Source organism: Ischnura elegans, chromosome X (assembly GCF_921293095.1).
Source record: "Ischnura elegans chromosome X, ioIscEleg1.1, whole genome shotgun sequence".
Lineage (NCBI taxonomy): Eukaryota > Metazoa > Arthropoda > Insecta > Odonata > Coenagrionidae > Ischnura > Ischnura elegans.
In genome coordinates this window covers 89,842,160-89,867,446 of record NC_060259.1, presented here as the reverse complement: position 1 = coordinate 89,867,446, position 25,287 = coordinate 89,842,160, and the positions used below count along the sequence as shown (strand labels likewise).

At 40.2% G+C, this 25,287-nt stretch overlaps 1 protein-coding gene across 9 annotated transcripts in view; it reads right to left on the bottom strand.

Moving 5' to 3' along the window:
• LOC124171645 (microtubule-associated serine/threonine-protein kinase 3) overlaps window positions 1-25,287 on the bottom strand; it is an 831,728-nt gene that overhangs the window by 269,972 nt on the left and 536,469 nt on the right. The window contains exon 1 of one of the 9 annotated variants that reach the window (XM_046550865.1): window positions 23,309-23,731. The exons of the other annotated variants lie outside the window; for them this stretch is intronic. Coding sequence (XP_046406821.1) covers window positions 23,309-23,501 — 193 coding nt within the window. The 5' untranslated portion in view covers window positions 23,502-23,731. Of the gene's footprint in view, window positions 1-23,308; window positions 23,732-25,287 lie in introns of those variants that run through there. 9 annotated transcript variants of the gene reach the window in all.

Below are 25,287 nucleotides of genomic sequence, written 5' to 3'. Positions count from 1 at the left end.
GACCCATTTATTTCCCAAAAGATGTGAGAATATTCCATAGGTTCCTGCAATTACTCAACATACTCCTGCGTCTCACAATGGCACTGTAGAAAGAGTAGGTAAAAAAGCAGGGTAAATTGAAGCATAGTCATGCTTCAGGAATCATGACTTAAAATCATCACTCTCCAGCAAAACCAACCCACAAGAAACAGATTATAGTAACGTTTAGCGCTTAAGTCATTACTTTTTAAATTAAATCACTTTTATTTTTTAGATAAATTTTATGAGAATATAATTGTTCTAGAGATAAATAGTAACTTCATTCCATCAAAAATTACGGTAACTTTCTCAATGACTGTTTCAACTTGCGAGGGGTGGATAGTTGAGTGACTGCGTATCAGTGAGCCGATGGCCATCACGGGAATTCCCAAGAAATGGTCCTAGGGCCAAGCCACCTCGGGCGGGTATAGTTTTTTTTGCAAAGGAGAAGGTTAGTATGGGCATTGCATCGAATCGAAAACGAGGTAATAATAAGGGAAAAGAAATTACACAGTTCATGTCCAAGTCTGGCAAGCAAAAAATGACATATGATTACGTACAGAATTAATTGTGTGCCAGGCGACAAGTTTAATTTCCCTTACAACGCTAAAAAACATTATGGAACATGAAAAGAGAAGTTGGTTGTACTACTCACGATCAATAAAGGGACTTTATAATATTTTTACGACGATTAACATATGGTTCTTATTCTTTTATTGTGGTAATCACCTAAAAACCGCCAACTGTTGTACTTTTGTACCATTCGACCAAAAAAAGGAACTCCTAGATTAATGGGTGGTGACAATCACCTAATATCACCAGCCATACCAGAAATGCCCATATGACTTAAGTTATTACGCAACCAGTTGAGAAATATACGGCGTGGCTTAGGTGAAAATCAATCTGCTACTTGAATCTGCATCTTAAGAAGAATCAGGGTTATGAATTAAATACTTTGCACTATAACGCGATGATTGATATTCTAGACAGTATTTGAAATATACTTCAATCGGTACCTCGTCATCGAAACCAACATAAAATTATTACAACCCAAAACATGGATTTGAAAAACGAGCGAATATTGCCAAAAACTTCACTGATAAGAGATTCAACTTAAATTAATTTAATTTGCAGCGCGATACATCCCCCTCCCAGACCAAGAGCAATTTCTAAAAAAACTTTAACAAAAAGGCATCTTCTCCAAGGAAATTTCAAAGTGTGAGGTCTAATATATCACGCGTTTTAGTATGATATAACACCCATAATTTATGGTCAATATCTAAGTATGATCATCTATCAGTATGGTCACTTTCAAAGTATCAAAATTAGCCACATTCATATATTTTATTCGAAAGTAACGCTTTCATTTCTACACTGAGACATGCCCAAACAACCACCTCTATTCAGCGGCCAACTCCATCAGCATTCGTTTTCACTCGAACCGAACGAATTTCCCTTATCAGCAATTCCACCCCTTATCACAGGACAACTCCTTCCTTCCATTCAACGGCTATACTTCAGCAATCTCCTCCAGCATTTACTTCCCCAAAATACTTCGGATTTAAATTATGGTACTCCTCAAATCATTAAAATTTACTTTTCAAAGGGCCCCATCTTGTAAAAAAGCAGCTTCCCCAAAGCAACCAAAGCTAAAAAAGCAGCTACCAAGCATTATTTCTTCACCCATACCCCGGGAAATGGCATTTAAAGTTGAAATAAAATGTTGAAATGGCTATGGCGTAGGTATTTGGAGGAGTCGACAGACCTCTAACATCAATGGTAGCATGAGGGAAGTTAAGCAAAGGAAGTGTAGAGAGAAACTCGGCCTGTTCATAATGAAAGGCGCCAAGGAGACCGGAGTTTAACGTCCCATTCGACAGACGGAGGGGTTGCCCTTGAGTTTCCTCGATACAACACTAAAGCCGGCATTCGGTAAGGTGAAAGTTTTGGGTTTGAACCCGGGCCCACGGTGAGCGAAGTCAGTACTATTCATCACTCCATCCCTACCCCGTATCAAAATAAAAGGTACGATAGTATAAAATATAAGAGAATAATATTCAATATAAAGTTAATAAATTACCCGTTTCACTATAACTCATTACTAAAAGCCAAATATTTATGATCTCCAATCAGCAGTCACCTCCTCAAGAGGCCAATTTCCTGAGCAGCTTGGTGGCCGCGGAAAAAAGGCTTCACTCTATTATAACACGTCATCCTATGTAATATATTGTTTTCAAAAGGGACAGAAACGAAATTTATTTTTATTTCTTGCTGATCGTTCGGAACACTCTAATGAGTCTGATTGCGTTTAAAGTTTAATAACTCGAAATAAAAAAGATTTAGCCAGCCACTCCATACCATAAATTCATTGATTCAACCACCCGTTTTCATATACCACGGAAATGATTCGGAAGTTGAGTTGCTTAGCAACGCAAAGTGTTGACAATTTTGGCGTGAGCATTTGGCGCGTGGGAAGTGCGGTCGCCTCTGGTGATTAGGCGGTGGTGGGGATGGAATTGGAAGAGAATGGAGGGTGGCCAAGAACTAGAACTGACGAGGCGGGACGCAGCGAGGGGTAAATGACGCCCTCGACTATTGAAATAAGATCAAGGAAACTGTAATATAATTATGAAACTTGAACTAATTAAGGATGAATCATCGTCACTCGTGTAATACCCTAAGATTGGCTTGACACTCAGTTCTCGAATCTGTTCATCTTTTCACACCTGAGTATTTCTCCGCGAATAAATCCTTAATTAACCGTTCCATTTTTTTGGTATCATAAATGTGAAACAAAAAGTTTGATGCATCTCATCACCTTATTCATTCTTTCCATAAATAGGGAGAACATCGAAAAAGCAATTTAAAACACTTTCAGAGTTTAAAAATTGTTATTTGAACATGCCCCTGGTATTTTCATGACACGCCTCAACCTATATAACTAGATATTCCACAATTTTGATATTTTCTGATATACTGACATTAAATCGTAACACATGCCCTTTTTCATAAATTTTACAAGTCACATGCAAATAATATCCTGATGCAATGCAATAATGAAAACTTCCTCACCGTTAAATGCACTTTCCACGGCAAATATGCAGTTTCACAAAAGACGCTTACGATACATGCAAGTAATATTGCCTGGTTGTGTGTTTTGTCCACGCACATCCCATGAAACTATTTAGGAGGGCATATGCAGTAAAGATCAAGATGTTTTTTTAATAGTTACCTAATTAGACTTTTTAGATTTCTCCCATGGGCTACAACCTCGTCGCCGTGGGAAGGCTTGCGAGTTCCTATGACCCCTAGAGCTGCACTGGCGGGATTAATTCTTAATTCTTCCCGGTAGAGCCACCCGTGTCAGATAGGTCGAAGGGTATGAGCCACAAGGAAGGCAATCCACATACATATGGGCTGCGTAGTGTGATATATTTCTACCGTTGAGAATCATACATTTTCAACTCACGCTTTTTGAGACTTGAACATATCACGTCCGTTTCCTAGATCGTAGGGGAGCAACTGTCAACGGAGGAGACTTCATTGAGGCCCGTTCACCACCGCTGAGAGAACAAAAAAGAACACAAACCAGTTCTGCAGGAAATTACCAGGATGTTGGTCACGGCGCGTAAACAAAAAACTAGCATCCCGACGAGCGGGTAAATGCACCCGGCGGGGTCTGACCTCGCGACCCCGACGTCGTAGACTTAAGTCGTTCATTAAGAACACCCCGCTAGAGGAAGGAGACGAAACGATTCCCATTTCAGAGATTATCGATATTGCGAGGTACTTATCTTTACACTCGTTGGAATGGACTTTTTGGGGATCGGGTTGGTGTGGTGGCTAGAGTGTCGGCTTCCCATCCTGTGGGCTCGAGTTCAATTCCCGGGAGTGGAAGAGAATAGGGTACTTTCCTTCATCAAAGAAAACAAAAGGCATTGATTGCGATTCGTTACCCACCATTAGTTAATTCATAATATACAAATTATTTGGTTTTAGAAATCCCAGTTTAGACGAATGTTGATGGTCAATTTAACCTCATTTGAAAAAGACGCCCAAGGCGCCTTGGGCGCCGAAATTGGCGCCCAAGCAATTCCACTCCACGTGACGTCACAGGGACCTAGTTTCTATACGAGTAGATAGGAGTTATACATCGTCTGAAATTACCAATGCACACATGAGGCAGAGAGCTCAGGGAAATATGTGTTAATAACCATCTATTAAAACTGCCTAAGGTCGGAAAGTTTCCTTCATTTGATAGGGTAATAATAATCCTTATTTAAGCCAAGTGCTAGCAGCCTGCATCGTAGCGGCTCCCAAAGCCTCGCCCCAAGGTCACCTCACACAACGGCAGCGGGAACCAGAAATACGTCGCACGGGATTTTCCCAGCATTCATACTTAGCCGTTGCGTTTTCGCGCGCTTGAAATTTTTCACTTTTCGTTCAATCGCAAAAAATTGATATTGTCATTTAAAAATCTAAGAGCGTGAAATACGTACTCCAGGAGTAATAATCTTTCGATTTAGGCAATAAAAAAATAAAAGGAAACCACCCTATCTTCATAGATTGCCTGATCCATACCTGAGTGTTGCTTGAATGGCACATCAAGCGCAACACAACGAACGACGGATGAGACGTTAAGCCGTGATCCCTTTAGCACCTTTAGCTAAGAGCAGACTAATGCCGACGCCGAGTTTCTCTCCACGCTTCCTTCCTTACCCTTCCATCATGGCGCAAATGACCTCAGCTGTCGGTCGCCTCCTCCGAATATCATACCATACGGATTTTCCGGCTGCCAATAAGGACAAAAAAGGCTGGAGGATTTCATGTGTCACTTTTTTAAAGCTTATGTGAATCATTGGTTTATTTTGATACCAATATGATAAAATGTGTGCGCGAAGCATTATATAAGAACTAAATTCAACGAGACGAACATATTTTTATACATAAGTTCTCGAAACTTGATTTTCAAGAACTGGAGGGAGCAGAAATTTATGAGTAACTTCAAAGTCGACTTAATTTATCGTTAACCTCAGAGGTGATTACAAGTGAACTGAGTAAATATAAAATATGCTCAAAGAAAACACAAATTTCTAATATAGTAATTCATGATTGAAAAATGGTAAAATAACCCCCTCTTTTAATTACTGCCAAAAATGCATAAAAGGGAAAAGCTCCTCGATCGCAAAATCGAATCAAAGGGAAAGAAATCCCATCTGCTTCTTTTTGCGCAAAAGTTTCTAAAGTACGTTAATAGGCTCATATAATTTAATCTAAAATGTACTTGGTATAAATGTAATAAAATATACTTTTTTCATTCAAAGCTTCACAACCTTGCACTAGTTTGACGAGGCATGATATTGGCGAAAATAGAAATCTGTAAACATAAATTTCTAAAGCACATATTTTCTAAATGATATTCTGATCAATTAGAGTCCAATTATTCCTATCACGCGAAAGAAACAAGAGTAAATTTGTTGACAGCAACTTGAATCGGATAAAACTTACAAAAATTACCGCAAAAGGTATATTTATCTAAAATATGCTGAAGAAATTTTAAAGGACGACATTTTAAATGGCAGTTCAGCGTTATTTAGATATATCGGTTACAATTTTAACTATGGCTACCACTTCACATGCATTCCGGATTAAATGACATATCTCTTGAAGAGATGAAAGAGGTGAATTCTTGAACGCGTTTCTTTTGGTGAACGAAAGTGACAGTAAGGACTGGGCTGAAGAACGATAGACACATCAATAGTGGACGGTCCAACAGCGGGACTCATTGACGACATATTGGACAATAGCCACTCATCATTGGCCCACTGATTGGGGCGCCGAGCCGAAATGAAAGTGATCCCCTCTGGGAACAGAATCAATCGTTGCAGGGGGAGTGACTTGCTCGAGAAAAATGCAAGCATTATTGAGCTTGTGACCGCATTGGCCTCATTCGGGGATCATCTCTGTTACATTGGAACTGTCAGCCACCCTTGACTTAATCAGATCATAAAATCTACATCCACAAACTAACTCGCAAGCTGCCTAAATAGTCGTGTGGCAGGAGTTGTTAAATACACCATTTAGCCGACTTTGTACAAAAAATTTAAGGCGTGGATAGGTGGGGTTATTTTACTGCGGCCAAACATTTATTCAAGTCCTTTGGTGTCCGAGGGAAAAATTCCAATATCCATCTGATTGGTAAAACCTCCCTATAGGACCTAGAATTAGAGCGTAGTTTTCACATGATTTCCCCCCGTCAACCTGAGAGACAAGTGCCCTAATTTCTCGACCAATCTTAGCCCTGCACGTTGCCTCTGAATGTCTAATGGATCTCAGCGTAATTCGTGTAAAAGAGTAATAACGCTCTCCGTACCCTAGCTGAAGTTTTTGGCGACAAAAGCGTTCAAAAATATTGACCATATTTTTTTTCAAGGTAGTGGTACTTGTACCATACTATAACAATTCTGAAAATTCTTCAAAAAATCATTCTTAGGACTCCACTGCGTCCAGTGCCAAAGTACACATTCGCCGTTTCAAGTTACGCTAACCTACATGCTATAGCAACACAAGAAACCGCATTCATGCATATCTACCACATCGAATTTCTTGTATTTCCCAAAAATATGATTTTTCAATTATATATTTATTCTAAATTAAGGAGTGACACTAAACCAGCAATAAACGTATTTAAAAACGAACTGATTATAAAACGAATTAAATCCACCCTACGTTACCCATGATATGCGTGCTTCTTTCAGCCAAAATTTATGGAAGTCATAATCTTTCACCCTGATGAACTGTGTTGTCAATCCATTCTAGTCATGTCAATGATAAGCCCTCATGCCAGCCTGAGGACTCCGTTCCATAGATGTCGGTAGCCTAGCTGCCCACGGCCTGAAACGTCTGTGAAAATCGTCACGCGAAACAATAAGAGGAAGCTCATGCAATATTGCGCACGGGCAAACAAAGGTTGAGCAGCGTGGGAATGGCGTCTGCGAAGCTTCCCTCGGGCCGCCAGGATCCGCGTCGAGTCTACCGGCCATCGCGGCGAGCGGCCAGTTTTTTCCAGCCCGCCTTCGGAGGCGGAAGACTTCCCACCGGATGCGCCTCTGAAGCACGCGAGGCAAGAGGACATTGTAAAAGAGCCGATTTCTCATTGCTTCGCGGAAGACAAGGAACGCGAATCTAGAGATACGTAAGAAGGTGCAAAGTCACGTCTACACGCCTAAGTTGACCGCTAAGATCACCATCAGGAGTCTACACGGAGACCATCAATTTCCATTCATTGTCGATTGCAGAAAGGGTTCGCAATATAAAAACCCCCGTATTTTACTGTTTTTCGATCCGCCGCCAACTTATCGAGCTTTTCGCGGAGAAAAAGCCGTGACACTGTCGTAGGGCAGAGGATGAAGTCACGAGCTCCTGCCGAGCGCGTCACTGCTGCATCTCGCATTGTTCAATATTGTTTACTCCCTTTAAAGCCATTGATACCCCCAACAAGACGCGATTCCTGTAAGTGTAATTGAACCGGATTTCCCTTCCGTGCATTGAGTTCTAAATTGATTTGCGATTTCGAGTCCGCGCAAACGAAGGTTGAAATGACACAGCTATTCACTCAGCTAACTATTATTTTCATATTTTTGCACTTTTTCTCCCTTAAAGCCTTACAAAATTGCCTAATAAACTTATTCGGGGCCTTCCTTACCACATGATTATCATTGATTGCTTTCATCAAATCATCATGACTTACGATGCAGCTGATTAATTCGCCCAGTTTCCTTAGGCTTTTCCAAAAAACTTCTACATTTTCTCATTCTTCTAAGGACTCCCTAATAACTCACTTGGACAGTCCATTTTATCTTCAAAATTCTTCTGTAGCACCATATGTCAAAAACTTCGACTCTGACTTTTCGCCTGCAGTCAAGGTTATTAATATTAAGAAATATGCTCAAGATACACCGCTATGAGGAAAGACCAAAAATGATATTTTGCTGCTTTCATGAAATTTCTCAACAAATTCGAAGCGCTTCGTGATGACGGAAACGGAAAGCAAAGAAATGCCGAAGGCGAAGGAGAAATATTTTCCTCTGGTTCCTGAGAAAATATACTAAAATTTTGGATTGCGATAGCTGAATCACAAATAAGGAACTGATGAATGTTCAAGGTACATTCTTTGCCTGGGTGGCAAAATCAACGTTGCCTCTAGAGATATCCCTGTTATCATACCTTCCCACTGGACTTATAGTTGAACTGCTTCAATTTTCACTATACGTGTAAACAGGATTGTCTTGTACTCTCAATCGACTTGCACCCTCGTCGCAGTGCTTTGTACTCACTGTCCATACGTATGAGTCGAGCTTAATATTTAGCTGCCATGATTTACAAGTTCGAAGGCAGGAATTTTGGACGCTTTGGACATTGCTTTCGAGTTCTCAGACTTAGAGAAGGAGTAACTAGGAGATCTGAGTAAGTTAACGGAAAAATGAATACGGAGCTTAATCAATTAATAAAATAATAACGAGAAATTCTCGAGTACGCATTGCTGATATATATCGCTTAATTATTATTTCCAGCGTTTCGCTAACTTAAGCCGTGGAAGAAAACATCTCTGAATGAAAATTCAGATGGATATCTGTAAAATAAGCTACAGAGATGATAGCAAATAGCAAAGGAAAAATACAACTTCCACACAATGTGTGCAGCATTATTCTTTCAGGTCTTAGAAGAAGTCGTTGATTCCACGTTATTTTTTTATAAATACCACAGAGATAGGAAATTAATTTTTCATGCAATATTTACTTTGATTTTTCGCTACTTTTCCCTTTTTTGTAGCCTAATAGTTTCCAAAGCTTTTCGAAAAGTCCAAATTTTCATCACACAATCTCCAATTATACGTTCCTAAATTTTATTATATTTTAAAAATTGATATCCATACGTCAAGTCATTTCTGGGGCTAGCAAGTGTCGATAAATAACTGACTAGAAGATCGCAGTGGCCTATGAGGTTGACCATTCGGCTACTGAACTGTTTCCAAACCCTAGTGAATCCTTTAGAATACCCCAAAAAAATCATTGAGGTGTGAGAGTTGCAGAGAACACCTATCCTGACAGTTCAGACATTAAGGCTTTGGCTTAGCACAGGGTGAGCCCAACAATCACCTCCTCAAACCAATTAATACGCTTTAGCTCTGCGTTAGTAAGGGTTTATAACAACCAGAGATGTTGTACTTCAGGTATTTGCATATTGCAGTGCAGTAGGTACTGCTTTCACAAGTGACATACTTCGCAGATGAAAAAGAAGTTGGCGAAACTGGAATGCACACGCGTTACTATTTAATCGATACATTTGATAAGCTATACTTTCGCAGCAGTTTCGGTTGACTTTAGAACCATATAGAATAAATTTGCTTATAATACGGTTAATAGTTAGGTAAAGATAGAACCAAGGGATTGTATAAAAGGAAAACTAAAAAGCTTAAAAAGTAAATTCGCGGTCAAAAAATAATAATCCGCGAAAAAACGAAGAAAATGGTGTGCAAAGTATTGATAACATAGATAGTTGTTAATTCAAGTGGTAAGCAAAAGAAATAAAATTCACCACCTGATATTAATCATGACGGAAAAGTTGTTTGAAATTTTAATTTAAAAAAGGAATTTAAACAAAAGAACGGAATTGCTTTAACACGGGTTAAATACCGAGAAAACGTTCTTTACTGCATGCAGTTAAAATTATAAGAATAAACATTATAACTAATAAAATAATTTACTCGCAACAGTCAGATGAGAAATTAAGCAAACTCATTCAAGAGTCTTCAATTGTTTGACATTGGCTTGGCGACCAACTCTCAGAATCATTGCACGGGGCAAATCAATCGACTAAATTCTAGGGATAAAATGCTATTAAGGACAAACAAGTTGAGCATGCATATTTTTGTAGAATGGAAAATCGCAACTGGTAGAACATCCGAAAAAAATAACAATCAAGAGCGCTACGAGAACATCAAATATCCTATGAGAATTAATTCCAATAACTTAAGGAATTCGTTTCACTTATATTTCTTATAACCATTAAAACATTTTCGTCACAACAATTTGCAAGGAATATGAATGCTTTGGTGGATGAAAGTGGCGTCTAAAAAACAAATTCAAGGGAGGGAAACCTATCCAATGGTATAAATTGTATTTCAAATGTCGTAGGAAATTCAGCTTTAGCAAAAATACACTTGAAGATATCAGATACTTCTCCACTGATTACAGCCACAACAACGCAAGGCATCAAGATATCTCAACACACATCTGTTCCATCCCTCAGGTTGGTGTAGGATGCAAAAAGGCTTATTTCATACTCTGAGCAGTGGCGCAGACTCCGTGGGGCTTGAGGGGGCCCGAGCCCCCTCAAAAATTCGTTTTGGGTATGAGTAAAAAAATTTCAGGCTGGTCGATTTTCCCCGGAGTATCCAGATATCGAGATTCAAGTTATCAGGGTTCTAATGTTGATCATATGACTCTTCTAAAATGCTTAAAAAAACTTAAAACTTACTACTTATAATATTTCCCGGGGCAAGATCCCCGGTTTGGGCCCCCCAATATTTTTTTGTAAGTCGGCATTCCTTACTCTGAGTGAACGAAACGGCAAAAGACTTGAGTGAATGCCAAGGAAGGCCTTAAAATAAATATCTCACGCAATCTTTACGAACGAAAGTCTTAATGGATAAAGTCATGTTACTTTACTTTCTCTGGGCAATTGCAGTATGCTTCACTACAATTGCACGATAAAACGAACGGCTTTGTCAGAAGCAACGCACTCCACCTCTGGTGCTAAAAGATAACGACGTCAGTATCCAAGGTAACCAGATAGCTGCGACAAATACAATAACGTTGGGCTTGGAGGCTATATACTAATGAAGTTAAGTGCAAGCTTGAAGCGAGGTGAAAAATGAAATAATACGTAAAAAAGCGTAATATGCCATTTTTTCGAGTATGATACACATGGCGTATGCATATACAACAGAGGGGCAATTTTTCTTTGCCATCTAATCGTAGGTTAAATATTTACAATATGAAATAAAGCAGCAAAATGAGAAAGCGGAGAGATTTCTTCAACAAAGAAAGGACATCGACGTAATTCATTCGTTTTCAGATAACAATAACTATAGGCGTATTTGTACGTCGGGTACTTTGTATCCACTTACTATCCATTTACCCAGAAGGTGGATTTGGTGGTACACATTGCCTGCTTCAGTAAAAAAAACTTTACTTCAGATGCCCTTAAAATATTCCAGATACTAAACGAAGACAAAAGGCCAAAACTAGAGCGATTTTAAAAACTAGTATTGCCAGCTATCATAAGAAAAACTCTATTCACGGAAAGTTCATTAGTTTTCATAGTAAAATCACTTGATTCAGCCATGGAAAGGTACACAATGACACTAAATGCATCAGTCCAGCTAAGTGAGAAAATGGTCTCTTTCAGCTCATATGCCTCGGATCTCGTCGTTAGTTTTAGATACTTTCTCGGGATACATTCCTTCGATTCGGGTCCTGCTGACACACCTAAAATCACATTGAACGAAAGAAGATAAACGCCTTCTAATATTGTTTTAGCAGTACTCAAGTTTTTACTCTTAACGTAGTGAAATCACTCCTAATTGTTTCAGACGAGTCCAAAATTCCATTCTATAAACGAAAAATTATTTTAGTTTCCTTTCTCCGCCGAAGGAATAATTTGTGTCAAAGTAAGACAATATTCGACAATGTCGCCGCAAGGACTCCGGAAAAGTGGTGAATATTGATGCAGAAGTCATACAAATTATGAGAGCTATTATGGAACATGGGACTCACCAACACTTTTTCGTACTTAATTCACCATTTCAGCATGGACAGATGGACCGCATGAACCAATTTTAGATTTAGATTTTCGCAAACTCTTAAAAACAAAACCGTTTCGGCAATGACTTTGTGGTAACGAATGATATTCATAATGAACGAAACGGTTACTGGTACAATTAAGCGAGGAAATTGTGCCGCCGTCTTCTTTACTCTGGATAGCCATAATTGTTCCATGTCCAAGGGGAAGGTGGCCGACGGAGGCGCAGGGGGGGCATCAGAGGTGGCGGGCGGAGTGAAAGCAGGGAGTGGTCACGGAAGGCCTCGGAAGGTCAACAGAGGGCCCAGATTTCACTTCTAGCCGACGGAGGAGAACCGCGCCGTAAGTGTCTTGGCCCGTGGTAACACTGCGTGCTATCACATGCCACATCGAAAGATAAAGAATCTTGGAATCAAGCACAGATTTTCCCTCCTTCGTCACTCCAGCTCAAGCGGTCGCATTCCGTCTTCTTTCGTTAAGTATTACTATTGGAAAACGTAAACGACCATCTTGGAATTTTCAGTGTTTATGGAGGAAACATTTTTTCAAAATGTAACCGAATCTCAAAGAAAGAAAAGATTTCACAAAATGATGAGACACCCAGGTATTACTGATAACTTAATTTCCCATCTTAAGAGGAGGCTTCACTCCAGCTCACGCGTTCGCATTTCGCCTTTTTTCGTGACGTACCACTTTTTGAAAACTTAAACGATCCTACTGAGTTTTTCAGGATTTATAGAGCAGACATATTCTTCGAAATTCACCTGAAGTCTCAAATACGAATATTTCACATTTGAGGAAATACTCGGGTATTAATGATAACTTTGAGTTACAGGCTGATGTTGATAGGGGTCCAGGCTATACACCATGAAGAAGACCACATGGTAAATGAGTTTTAAGGCATCACAGTGGAAATATTACGATAAAAAACTGCATGCTATAGTAATTACAAGCCATATATCGTACAAAAGCAGGTTACGTGTGCATGATCAAGGGGAAATTTGACTTCAAAAATAGTTATGCATCTTTTTTTGCTCTGTTTTCTCGATTGATATATATGATGGATAGTACAACCACACAGTAAACCCATGCTCAAATATAATTTCCGATAAACTATAACGTAACTGCAGCAAGAGAATAGAGCAACTGAAACGCTTTGGACGTTCAAATGCCAGTTAGTAATAGGGATGAAGGAGAGGTCGTTGTCTTTCGGGCGGGCTTTTCCCGAAACGGAATCGTTGGTCCGTGACGCCAGAAGCTGTGAGATGAGAGACGGAAAAAAAACATCGAGCGAAACCATAGTTAATTGACCCGCGAAGCAGAAAAGCGTTATATTTCACCGATCGGACAGATAACGCCTGAATAGGCTACCTGCAAACGTATCGACGGGCTACTTCACCAAGGGCACGTGATTGCCAAAGCATTGGAAGGAGACGAGGTAATGCACCACGGATTTTGATGCCTGGTATTCGTAGACTGGCACCGCGACTTCCCCACTCCTGGGAAAAAAAACTGGCTGAAAGACACGCTAAAATCCAATTCCATGCTGCCTCTTTCGTAGATTAACGTTTGCGTTGGTATGCTCAGAAAAGAGCGGGAATTTTATTTTGCTGCAAAAATATTTTATTCGCCTACAATAATATTGTCTCCATCAAAATAGTTCACATTAGACGATGACTTATGCATTTGTGCCAGCGCTTTCTTTATTCGGGGTATCATGTAATCGTCTAAAATTCTGGTATTTGACCCACATCGGAAAGGCGTACGCATAACTAAATTCAGGAATGCAAGGGTGCAATATGATAAATACACGAATGTTTCCACTTTTTTGTAACTCTTCCGCAGCGTTGGTGAAAAACCTAAATACATGAGTTAGTATATTCTATATTTATATAACGAACGCAGTAATTCTTATATTTATACCATGCAGGATTACTTACTTATTGTTAGCGTTTATACACAAAGAAGTGGACGTAACGCCAGCGTCACTTTTCGAGTGGAATAATACTCGTCGAGGTAGTGCTCCTCCTCAAAAATTACGCCAAACAATCAATCCCACATGCCCTTAGACGACCTTCCTCTTATTCACACCACACCAGTCAAATTAAAAACAGAGTGAGAGCGTCCGAACGCAGCAACTGCATAATGCACTTCACGGTGCGACACACGCTATATTGAGAAAGACCACCTCATAGAATAATCCTCTAAAATCGCTGGCACAGTAACGTTTTTCCTGGTTTCGCTGGTGGTAGGACCCGCCCGCCTTTGTGACGGCGCGGGATTCCTCGTCCCATCCCTTCCTTCCCTATCCCGTCCCTGGAGCCGTCCTCGGGCTCCTATCGCGGCGGCGCCTCCTTCCTTTTTCCTTCCTGTCCTCCCCCTTCTTTGATGCTGAGGTGATAAGCTTATAGCTTCAGACTACGGCTCAGGGGAGTAACCCCGCGAGCCCGCCCTTGGGTTTCGAATCCACTGCTCAAAATTCACCACATACCTTCGGCAGTGTTACATAGTTAGCACAGGGATACGCTAAGTGCGTAAGAATCTCTTTTGGCAAGACGATTGGAGACGTATGTCCGTTTTTCATTGGGCTTTCTAATCTTTTTCCCGTAGTCCCATGTTATACATTAGGCAAAATAATTGATGCATGCTCATGAGGAAGGGATAATACGTACACGAGTTTGATATTTTAAATGCATTACAAAGCAATGCAAATATACTCAATGTTGGTGAATAATCAACCCCTCCGAGGAAACTTATGGTGGATCGCAAACTGAAAAACATATATAAAAATTATTCCCAACAGCAAATTCGTAGGTATTAAGCAAACCCCAATGAATGCCTTATCCATATGAACCACTCACCATCGCATACGTTTCAGCTACCCCCCTCGGGATTCGTCCTTCACGAGTGACCTAATACTGAAAACGACATACTAAAAAAGTAAGTTTCTTAACAGCACATAAAATCCTCCGGCAATAGGGCTCGACAAATATGACAAAACGGATGCAAATTCCCAGTATGGTACCAAATCCAAGCCCCTGATCTCTATATGGTGAAACCTTAATCATGCCACTAACAAGAGCTAAATGCCAATCAAATTTTAAAAATATCATCGCCTCCATTAATTTTATGACACGATATCGATAAGTATCCATCAACACCTTTTAAACCATTCAGTTACCCCGCCAACACTTTCGCCAAAGAAATAACAACGCCCACGGCCTCTGGAGGCTAATAGCACAGAAACTTCGCTTACGCCAAGCAGAGCATAAAAGGCTCGAACACCACGTCCCCAAACAGACAGACATTGCATCCTCGGATGGGCGATGTATATCGCAGTGATTAATTAAAGCCACGTCGATGCTAACGGCGATAACAGTCGACTGTAATGTTCGACTGTGAACAGTGAATACGAATCACAACGAAGAGAATACGAATCGATTCAGGACGTGGTCGATGTTAATTCATTCTATTTACGAAGTTAAAGCAGTTCCAAATTGAACTCAGAAGAGAGAGATGGTTCTGGACTTATTGCGAGTGGAATTCTTTTTATGCTACAATACAAACAAAGATCAATACAGCTGGCTTCTCTTTCAAAACATTACTTAAGAGGATTAAATGGTAGGCCAAATTTTATTTGATTTTTTCAGATAAAGGAGAGATGAAATTGTTTTTCTTGATACCTCTGCCAAAATTAAGCGTATTGGTAAACTTGGGACACATGTACGTTGATAATAGTAGCGAGATATCGTTTTTGAGCAACTGCTTGCGCAGACAACTTCGGCGTGTAAAGAAGGCTTTACTTACGTGAAGCCTTCGCTCGATTCCCTCCGGTTCAAAACTTTGTACATCACAAAACGTATGCATTCAAACCCGAGGGAATGACGAGGAGATGCAAAATATTCGCCGGGAAAAAATTACAAGACTTTTATGTCGGTCGATTTCGAGATATCAATTTCATACCGTTCAAGGTATCGATAAAAACATTAAATCATCGGATGCACACCGGCAGCAAACTCACACTAAAACTATACTACTCTTTTACGTGCGTTTATGCAAACAAACAAGATAATGTTATCATATATACAAAAGATAGTAGGCTTTGTTCATATTTTTACAGAAACGCAATGATATTAAGAGTAAAAAATGGATATGTGCAGATACATATATCCAAATAAGAACACAGCAAATTTGATGGCGCGTATAGAGTACAAGGATTAGGGCATATCGGTTCATATATTTTTCCAATCGATAATGTCATTTTAAAATGATAATAATATGTGACAAATAAATATTAATGATATTAATAGCACTAAGCTGGTCAGGCAGTAGCCAAATGTAAAATTGAAACCCCTCCTTCAATATTGGCAATGAAAAAAAGTGGCAAAAAAGCAATCACTGATAGATGTTATTGAAATCCTGATTCTTCTTCCGCGTCATCACTATTAAATCAAATAAAAATTACACTTGCAATTGTAAAAACACACGAAAACATAAGCTATCGTCGCAGTCAGCCAATCAGATTCATCACGTGATATCACACCTTGCCTTTTCTATACCGTTCCCTCGCGCAGAAAAAAATCGCTCTTGTTGTTGCTTGCTTGAAAAAATGTTTACACATTGGTAGGTGCTATCCTTTCATCCACGACTATTGGCAAGTAAAAAACTGACTCCTACAGTCCCAAAATCGTCCACCGCGCACCACCTTGAGACTGTACCGAGTCTACCAAACAACAAAACTCTAGTGCGAGCTAACCAGCGAAATACTAGCATTGTGTTCACGGGGAATGGGAGTCAGCGAAGCCCTCAGGAGGCGGCCAGGTCGCCGTCTCACGGTGAGGCCACGGTGAGCCAAAGATCGTGCCCCGAGCAGATGGGGTCAGTGGGACTGCGGCTCAGCTCATTGGGATTTGCCACCTGTTGGAATGCAAGCATCTGCTCTGATGGGTATCTTTGAAGGGGATAAGATCACCACGGCATACGTTTCCACTGCGCCACTTCCATCAGTAGACGATGAAGAGAACTTAATTACGAAATCGCAATTCGACACCGCCCAGCAACCAACGAAAAATAAGGGGTCACATTGCGGGACGGATGAGAATTATATTTTTTGATATTTCTAATTTTCATGAAAATCAAGTTACTTAGATGAAAACGATACAATGGTTGCCTCAAATACCTTGATAGGATGTGACAAGCTTAAAAACTAGTAAGACTGAGTTTTTCACTTTTAACGAACTCTAGTTCCGGTTTTTAACAGCGATGGATTTTGCCTACGGTTGCTAAATTATTTTCTGATAGTACATGCACAAATTATTTACTGCGAATCGAGTGGTCGCAAATCCACGTCCTTAATTTCTAATAATATTCATTCTCTTACTCGCTTGCGGTTGTCGTCCCATCTCTGATGCCACACGCCTATGGCACCGGCAGCGGGGTGTAAAATACACGTAGATGGAAATCAAGGTTGAAAATACGGGAAGAAGAGGCAAAATACGAGGGATATGCGAGAAATATAACAAGGGAAATCTTTTATACCTCAGAAGTAAAGCAATAAACTAAATATAACGAATTATACGGGAAAAATAACTTAGTCGGAAAAGTATAACGGTAATCGCCCCCATTCATGGAATTTATTTCAATTGTGATATATTCCATTAACTTTTAAGATTTAATTTGCTCTAAAGAGATGCTACCGCAAAAACAAACTTAGGCAGACATGTGTAAATATCGTAATAATATAGCCTATACGTGTTTTTGACACGTTCACGTAAAGCCAATCGAAGTTTTTAAAAATCACCTCTACAGCTAATTTCAGAGAGTTGTCCTGATTTTAAGTGGAAATGATAATCATATGAAGTATTTTGATCTTAATTTAGGATTTAAGTTATAGAAGGACAGTAGATAATGTAAAAAATGTGAATGTATAAAAGGAATAATGTAAAGATTGAATGAGTTTCAGTAAGAAGTCCGTTATTTTCAAAATACTACTCTATGAGTACAATAATTTTTCGGAAAGGAATGGATATTAGGATGCAGCTTTACGTCTTATGCAGTCATGGACTTCCAACTTTCAATCTAAAATGATACCTAGGTTCACCACGTGTGACAGAATTTCACCATTTTCACAGAGTCATCAGAAAAAATGGACAATTAACGAAATGGGAAGCATTTATCTCCCTAGAAGTGGCATTCGTTTATTTATACTGTAGACTCCACTACAATGAATACATATCACCCACTGCTCTACCAAACCGAGTTCGCTCTTTTGCTTATCAGATAATAATTCGCGCAGTAGTCCCAGAAAATTAGTCTACGAACACCTACCCTGAAAACTGTGCCGATGCTTACAATTTAAAATAAATGGAGATTATTTCCAGCATTCAAAATTTCACTTTAGAAAATGAGCTGACTTAACGACGTTTTAAAGAATATATGCCGTACAAAATAAAAGATTTCACGAATTTCATAAACTAAAGGACATAGCATACAAGCTAGGTAAGAGTATCCAATATTCAAACTCTCTTCCAATACAGGACTTAGCGCTCGACTAATCGAAGTACAACCAAACATATATAAAACGGAAAAAGATCGACACCACTCTTCTTCATTTTAGTACCATAAAATCAATGGAGTCACGACACGGGCTAGAAAATTTATTTTGAATTTTTCTTATCATACAAGGGCATAGTAGATGATCTATACTGATCTAATCAAGCATCCAAGGATGGAGCGAAGAGGCAAGAATTCTTTAACGAATGAGAAAACAATAGAATCTCCCCATTATTGCCTTTTTTCCACTCGCTGCACGTACAACCCGCTAATCACGCAGACTGATAAAGAAATTTCGTCAGCGGTGTAACACAAAATTATTTTCTAACACTCCTTTGCTCTAATAATAGGATGAAAATTTTGATTACCAACTCACTCGATCATTCAGCGGTTCAACTCGAAAGTTCATTTGGATGCGTAAGAATAGACCTCACTCCGGACTGAGCCGGAGACATATTATCATTCGACATGAAGGGAACTTCCTTTTCCTGGCTCAATTTGCACTTGGAAGACTTTTGTTCGGGTGCTTCCGATGGCTTCACCTGGGATACGAACCCGTGACCTTTCCGTCAGCAGCCAAGCGCTCTCCCCACTGGCCAACCGCGCTCGCCTGTTCTAAGCTTAGTACATTCCTACAATTTGATTGGCAAACAAATAATTACCATTATGACGAAAAATGAAATCAAACGTAAATGAACGACCTTTTAAAATAAACTATCAATAAAACAGTGTAGTGCATACAGATGAAGGGTACCTATCTTCAAATGCTGAGGCATGACTAATATATTTTACATGGATTGAATTAACTAAAAACATAACGATATTGTAAAAAGGAATTGCATTTGGATTGAAGTCAAAATAGATCTTGGATTGCATAATATTTTTTTTATTTTCAGTGATCAGAACACTTCACACTGGATTTGAAAGCTGGAGCAAGCGCACGATCCGCTAAGCCTCCTCGCTCCCCATTTTACAAACAGGAGACTTGAAATAAAACGCATCAATTCCACATACACGTGGGATTAACATAACGAATATTCGGGTACGTAAAGCCAGTCCAAATTCAGCCGAAGAGAAGAACTGAATAAACACAAGATCTCTTCCACAAGACATTCAGTGCACGTTCAGGCTGAGGCTATGAATGAAAAAACGATATGCCAACCGGTTCTGTCCAAGCATGACCCTAAATGGAGGAGGTTTATGAATCATCTACGAGCATTCGCGTTTTCTCAATCCTTTGGAAATACACCCCAGGCTAATTGGTTACATAATTTAGCTTTGCACCTACTTAACATTTTCATGGCACCAAAACGTACACGGCTAAATGTGTTCTACAATAGTGCATTCCGTAGACTTTGACTCTCAGTAAACCCGGCAGCAACATGGTTTACCAATTTCACCCTGAATAAAATCGCAAAATCCTTAGCAGTTGCATGCATGTACTTCACAAATTTATGGGAAGACATAATATTACGGATACCTCGAGAGAAAATTTCACCAGACTTTTGCACAGTCCGACGAAACTTGTGCATTTTTATGTTCTATTCGAGGTAATAGGGTTTTTTTATGAGCTATCAACATTATCTTTGCTATTTTTTGTTATGAAAATAGTCGAAAATGATCAAACCAACAGTTATCCCAGTCAATTCGATTGACCAATAACGCTTGACGCCCACAGAAAGTTTGGCGGAGAAAAATCAACATTCAAACATAATATAATTGCCTCCTTCACGAGTTCACCATTACAATGTACGAATATGCTGGACACCCTAGAATATATTTCCCCCAAATATTACAGCATAGATCTCCATTTCTATTTCCAATCGGAATACATGGAAGCTGGGGTATGAGTAATTTTACTGACCACTGTCAGATACTTAAACAAATATTTTAGGCCGTTCACATACCACCGCATTATATTTTTCCCAGCATCATTTCTCAGGCAATACCATTTCATCTGTTAGTTCTACTTGCTACATACCACGTGAAGAAATTTCGCCAAAATCACTCCCATACTATCACCTTATCGGCAAGTGTTATATAATTGCATCGTCCCTGAAACATTTTGTAAACTTCCCACGGCCCATTCTCTGTAGTAACATTCAATGTGGTTTTGATAAAACACTGCCTCGTTTACCGTCTTTTATAGCATGAAACCAAACAGCATGGCCAAGATTGGCCCTCACTCGGGCATTTACGACCTCTCAACACAACTCAATCTCTTCGTAATGGGTATTTATTAAATTTTAAACTCGCTCTCTTGCTCAATAGCCTACATTATATAGTCTCTTCTAAAAGACTACAGAATTTACCGCAGATCAGTAGCAAACGAGTCCACATAGAAGAAATTCATTTTAATGAAAATAGAGAAAAGTTGGTCATTTCAAACACCATTTAGGAGTTTATTCCCATACCAATCAAAGAGGTAGGAAAATGATCACGTCGGCTAAGTAATTCTTTCTCATCCTCGAAAGGTTAGAATAGTTTTGCATCGTCTATGGCCTACATAATTTCCATTGATGGGCTTAACGTGGCATGGGAAAACAGCAAGGCAGGACTTTGCGGTAGAGCCTCCCATTTCTATAATTGTGTAACATTAACGAGGTAATTTTTGAAACATTTTTGAAGGGAAGTTTTAAATAAGAATGGTAACAAATGTGTGCTTACAATTAGTAATTTAAGATATTTTGGGTACAAGTAATTGCTATGTATTTCTGAAAGCAATTTGGTTATCACGTGTGTTGGTATTCTGTTTATGCATAACAATTGGATTCTTAAAACTGAATGCACACAGGATAAGAAAATGAAAATAGTCACTGGGTTCGACTGAAGAAATTTCGTATCATACCTATCATCCGCAGTTATGTTGGAACAATGCATAATGGTAGCCCAAAAACAGGTTCATATAAGGTTCCCATTTATTCTAGTGCTTTTATAAGGGTGTTCTGTAACTGTGTATCAGTGGAATAAAGTAATATTATTATAACACCATTATTGTAAGTTTAAGCAACGGAGTCTAGCGACGTAAACTTATCAGACCTCAAACTTGAGCAGTGGAAAAGATGCTGGACAAAATGAAACAATGTGCTTAGACTTCGGGATGAAAACGTCATTGATGTGTACAAAGAAATACCTCGGAAGCGTTATATCGCTCATAACGTATTTGAGTACCTCTAAGACAAACGAACTCAATGTTTTGGCTTCGAGAACTATGGCGTGAGTTTGATAAGTGTATCTCAAATTGACTGACCGTTTGATAACACTGGAAGACCTTGGGATAGGGGAGCTTATCTTGGCTTGGGTTCAAACCTCAGCGGACGTCATTCTCCTCCACTTACGATGAAAATAAAATTTCATCCACACTAAGATTGCAACCTGTGAGTCACCTGGACGGCGTTTGGCAGGGGATGTGACTTTTTCTCTCGAGACGTGTTATTATTAACACAAAAAGTCTTCCGAGACCAACAATAAGTTAGAAATAACGTCCTCTTGAATATCATGAAGAATCACTTTTCGTACTTGTTATTTTACGTAAATGAAATAACGATACATTATTGAATAAACGAGACTGTAACAGATTAATTTCTCGAAGACCGAGAAAAAGACTAAGCATGCCTATGACCTAGCCGTGTTTGTAGAAAAATCATCTACTTTCATGGGTTACCTTTCATGCGAACCTTCGCCTGCTTCATAGGAGCCCAAAAAATTCCAAAGTAAGGGGGAAAGGCGTATGATATCCTACCGCAGAAGAACAACTACAAGCCCGTCGCGCCATCTCCGCCAAGGTGCGGACATTGTCCTTTCCAGTTATGGCGTCCGGCGAATAATTCACCTCGAAAGTTAATGTTCTTCCTGTTCCCTTAAAAAAAATTGTGAGCTTCTTTACCGATATTGAAAGCGTCACAAGAGCACCACGCTGAAAGGGCAGTGTGCACAGAGTAAAGGTGATGAAAGAAGAGTCAAATAAATTGATTTACATCGCGTTGCACTTAGTTTTAACGAGATAAAATTTAGACAACTATCAGCAATCTGATACGCAATCTACAGTTATATACTTAACAAATTAAATTTTTTTCTTCAAACGATCAAACACATCGATCCTCAGTCAATACAGCGAAAGCAACTTTTGAAATTGTTATTTGACAACTACTTCGCTGGCATGTAGAATCCAGTAATTTTTTTATAAGTGAACGTCCTTATCTCTAGAGTATGAAGTCATCTCTAGTAATTGCTACTGAGAATATAACAGTAATTTGGCTGGAAAAGCAATTAAGTTCCACCAAAGCCTCAAGTCCCACAACAACAATTTATAAATTGACTCCCACTAAACTCCTTGCTGATGGAGTCCAAGCATCCTCACCAACGTGATACACGAGCATTGGGTATGTCGTGAAACCAAACATTTCAGTCATCGCCAAAAGCAACGACGGAATAAGAAATATCTCGAAATAACATCCACGATGGAAAGTGAACACACGCTATACACACAGTAGGAATCCAATGCCCGAGCGGTAGCCGAGCACGTAGGAGTTCGCTTGGCAGGTTTCGAGTCGGCCACGCTACCGCCTAGTCAGAGCGAGACAGCTGTGCGCGCAGAGGAAACTCTTATTAGAACCAGGACAAGTGAATGACAAGGAGCAATTGGGATGTTTATTTTCGTCTAACTGACCATCACGCATGTTCGAAGCAACTTATCTCACAGAAGCATGGAGCAAACGACCCTTGGGGACCGCGGAAGCAGCGTAGAGGCACAAAGTAAACAAACTCTGCCAACGTGATCGACAATAACGATGGCAGGGTCGGATGGCGACGTGAGTCATGACTGAGCATTGGCAGCCATGCTATGCATTTAGTGATCAAGAAGAGGCTTTACCTGAACGGAACCGAAATCTGCCGCAGTGATGGCCATTATCCGAGTCGGAATACCTCCGGCTGCCCCAATGCGAGAACATGAGATGGTGGCAGGGCAGGTTCAAAGCTTCGACGAGTGAGTGCGTGCTGTGGTGCCCTCGGCTGGACCTCGGGGTGGCCAGGTTCCAATCTGCACCACCCCACGACTCCTCCATGGCAGACCCGGCCGGGAACACACGCCCGGAAAACACGAAACACTAGAACCACCCGTCCGATGAAACCAACTCACTCACACGCGGACCGCCATCACTGAATATGACACTCGTGGACCGGCGAATTTTGCGTGAAACACGGCACAAGTGTGGGGGGAACGAACGCTGTACGGGAAAATGGAGTCGCCACCGCCACTGGCCTCGGCGATTGCACTGCGAGCTTAGAGTGAGGGTCCCTTCACGTCTTTGCCTCACCACCACCAACACAAAGCGGATGGACTGCTAGGCTGGTTGGGGGGGGGCGGGAGGGGAGGGAGGAGGTGGGCGACAGGCGGAGACCCGGCGGGCGAGGGGCATGGGCGATGGAGGGGAAGTGGAAGCGGGAGGGGAGGTGAGTGTAGGGGAAAGGCAGCCGAGGCGGCGGTTCCCGCGGCTACCCGACCAAGCAACGGGGCCGCTTGGGCAGTATTGCCAGCTCACCCTGCGATCTGGCCCAACAATGAAAGGGCTCTCCCAGACGGCTGTGCTGGCGATAAAGGAATAGGACGAAGGGAGGAGGTGGGGGAAGGACAGGTGGGAGAAAACGAGGTAAGAGACGCGCATGGGAAACTTTTAAAGGGCCGCCAGGGAATTTTTTTAGAGGCAAGGAGTCAAAACCCATGACAAGTCACACCTTTCCAATTCGTCGCCCGGCGGGACCAGCAGCTATCGCTTGGGAATGCTAAAGGTATCGAAAAGTCGTGGCGCCTGCTGAAGGATGAAGCAAGCCGTCGAAATCCAGCGATTAGGAGATTTCGACATCCTATGGACCGGAAAACCTCTATTCTTAGCAAGATATAAATTTTAGCGGGAAATCTCGCGATATATTCGGCAATGGATCAACACATATAATCCATTTATAACATACATACGAGACTGGGATATGTTTTTAAAAATTTTGTCTCATTATCTTCTGGATTAGAAATTTGAATTTAATATTAACCGCTTGGGACGGTAATATTAAAAATAGCATTGAATTTATTTTAACCAGTTGATTACAGCAACGATTGCAGTGCTTATAAAACAGTTTGCTCATAAAGTAGAGGACAGCTGACGGAATGTTTCGATACAAATTAGGTAGTTTTACCATAGATACAGTAGGGCTGATTCCACTATGGGAGCCCCAGAAGAATCAAAAACTAATGGGAATGTGCTAGAGCTTAATGAGAAGTGAGCTGAGGAGATATGGCGATTTGAATGTTGTTCAGTTCATAAATTAGGATAGATTATATCTCACATGTTTGCTGACGAAAGAATTTGAAAGGAATCGCTCGTTCTCCAGAGGATCAAGAGTGAGCTGAAATGTTACATAAAATGTTGACGACAATGTTTCGTCATTGTGTGGACCAAATATTACTGAGGCGGAAGAAATAAAATCTGCAGCCATGAGGACAGGAAACTACTGGCAAAGAGAAGAAAAATATAACGGTACTTAACGCTATTTTTCATTGGTATCAGAAGGATTCGTCAGCTATTGGGAATGACGAAACTTAAACGTACATCTAGTGAATGGAAAAAATTAAATGAACCATTTATAACCCAATGTTGCTTCCAAGCAACATCGAAATGTTTAAACTTTCAGCTCTACTCAGGAAATACCTACTCTACGTACCCATTATTTTGTAGTGTAAATTTTAATGATGAAGCTGCCACGATAATTATCATTGAGTGTAAAATTTTCAGGTTTTCAAAATGAAAAGTCATGAAATTTGATTTCTCCCAGAATCAGTTCTGGATTATAAAGGGTTCA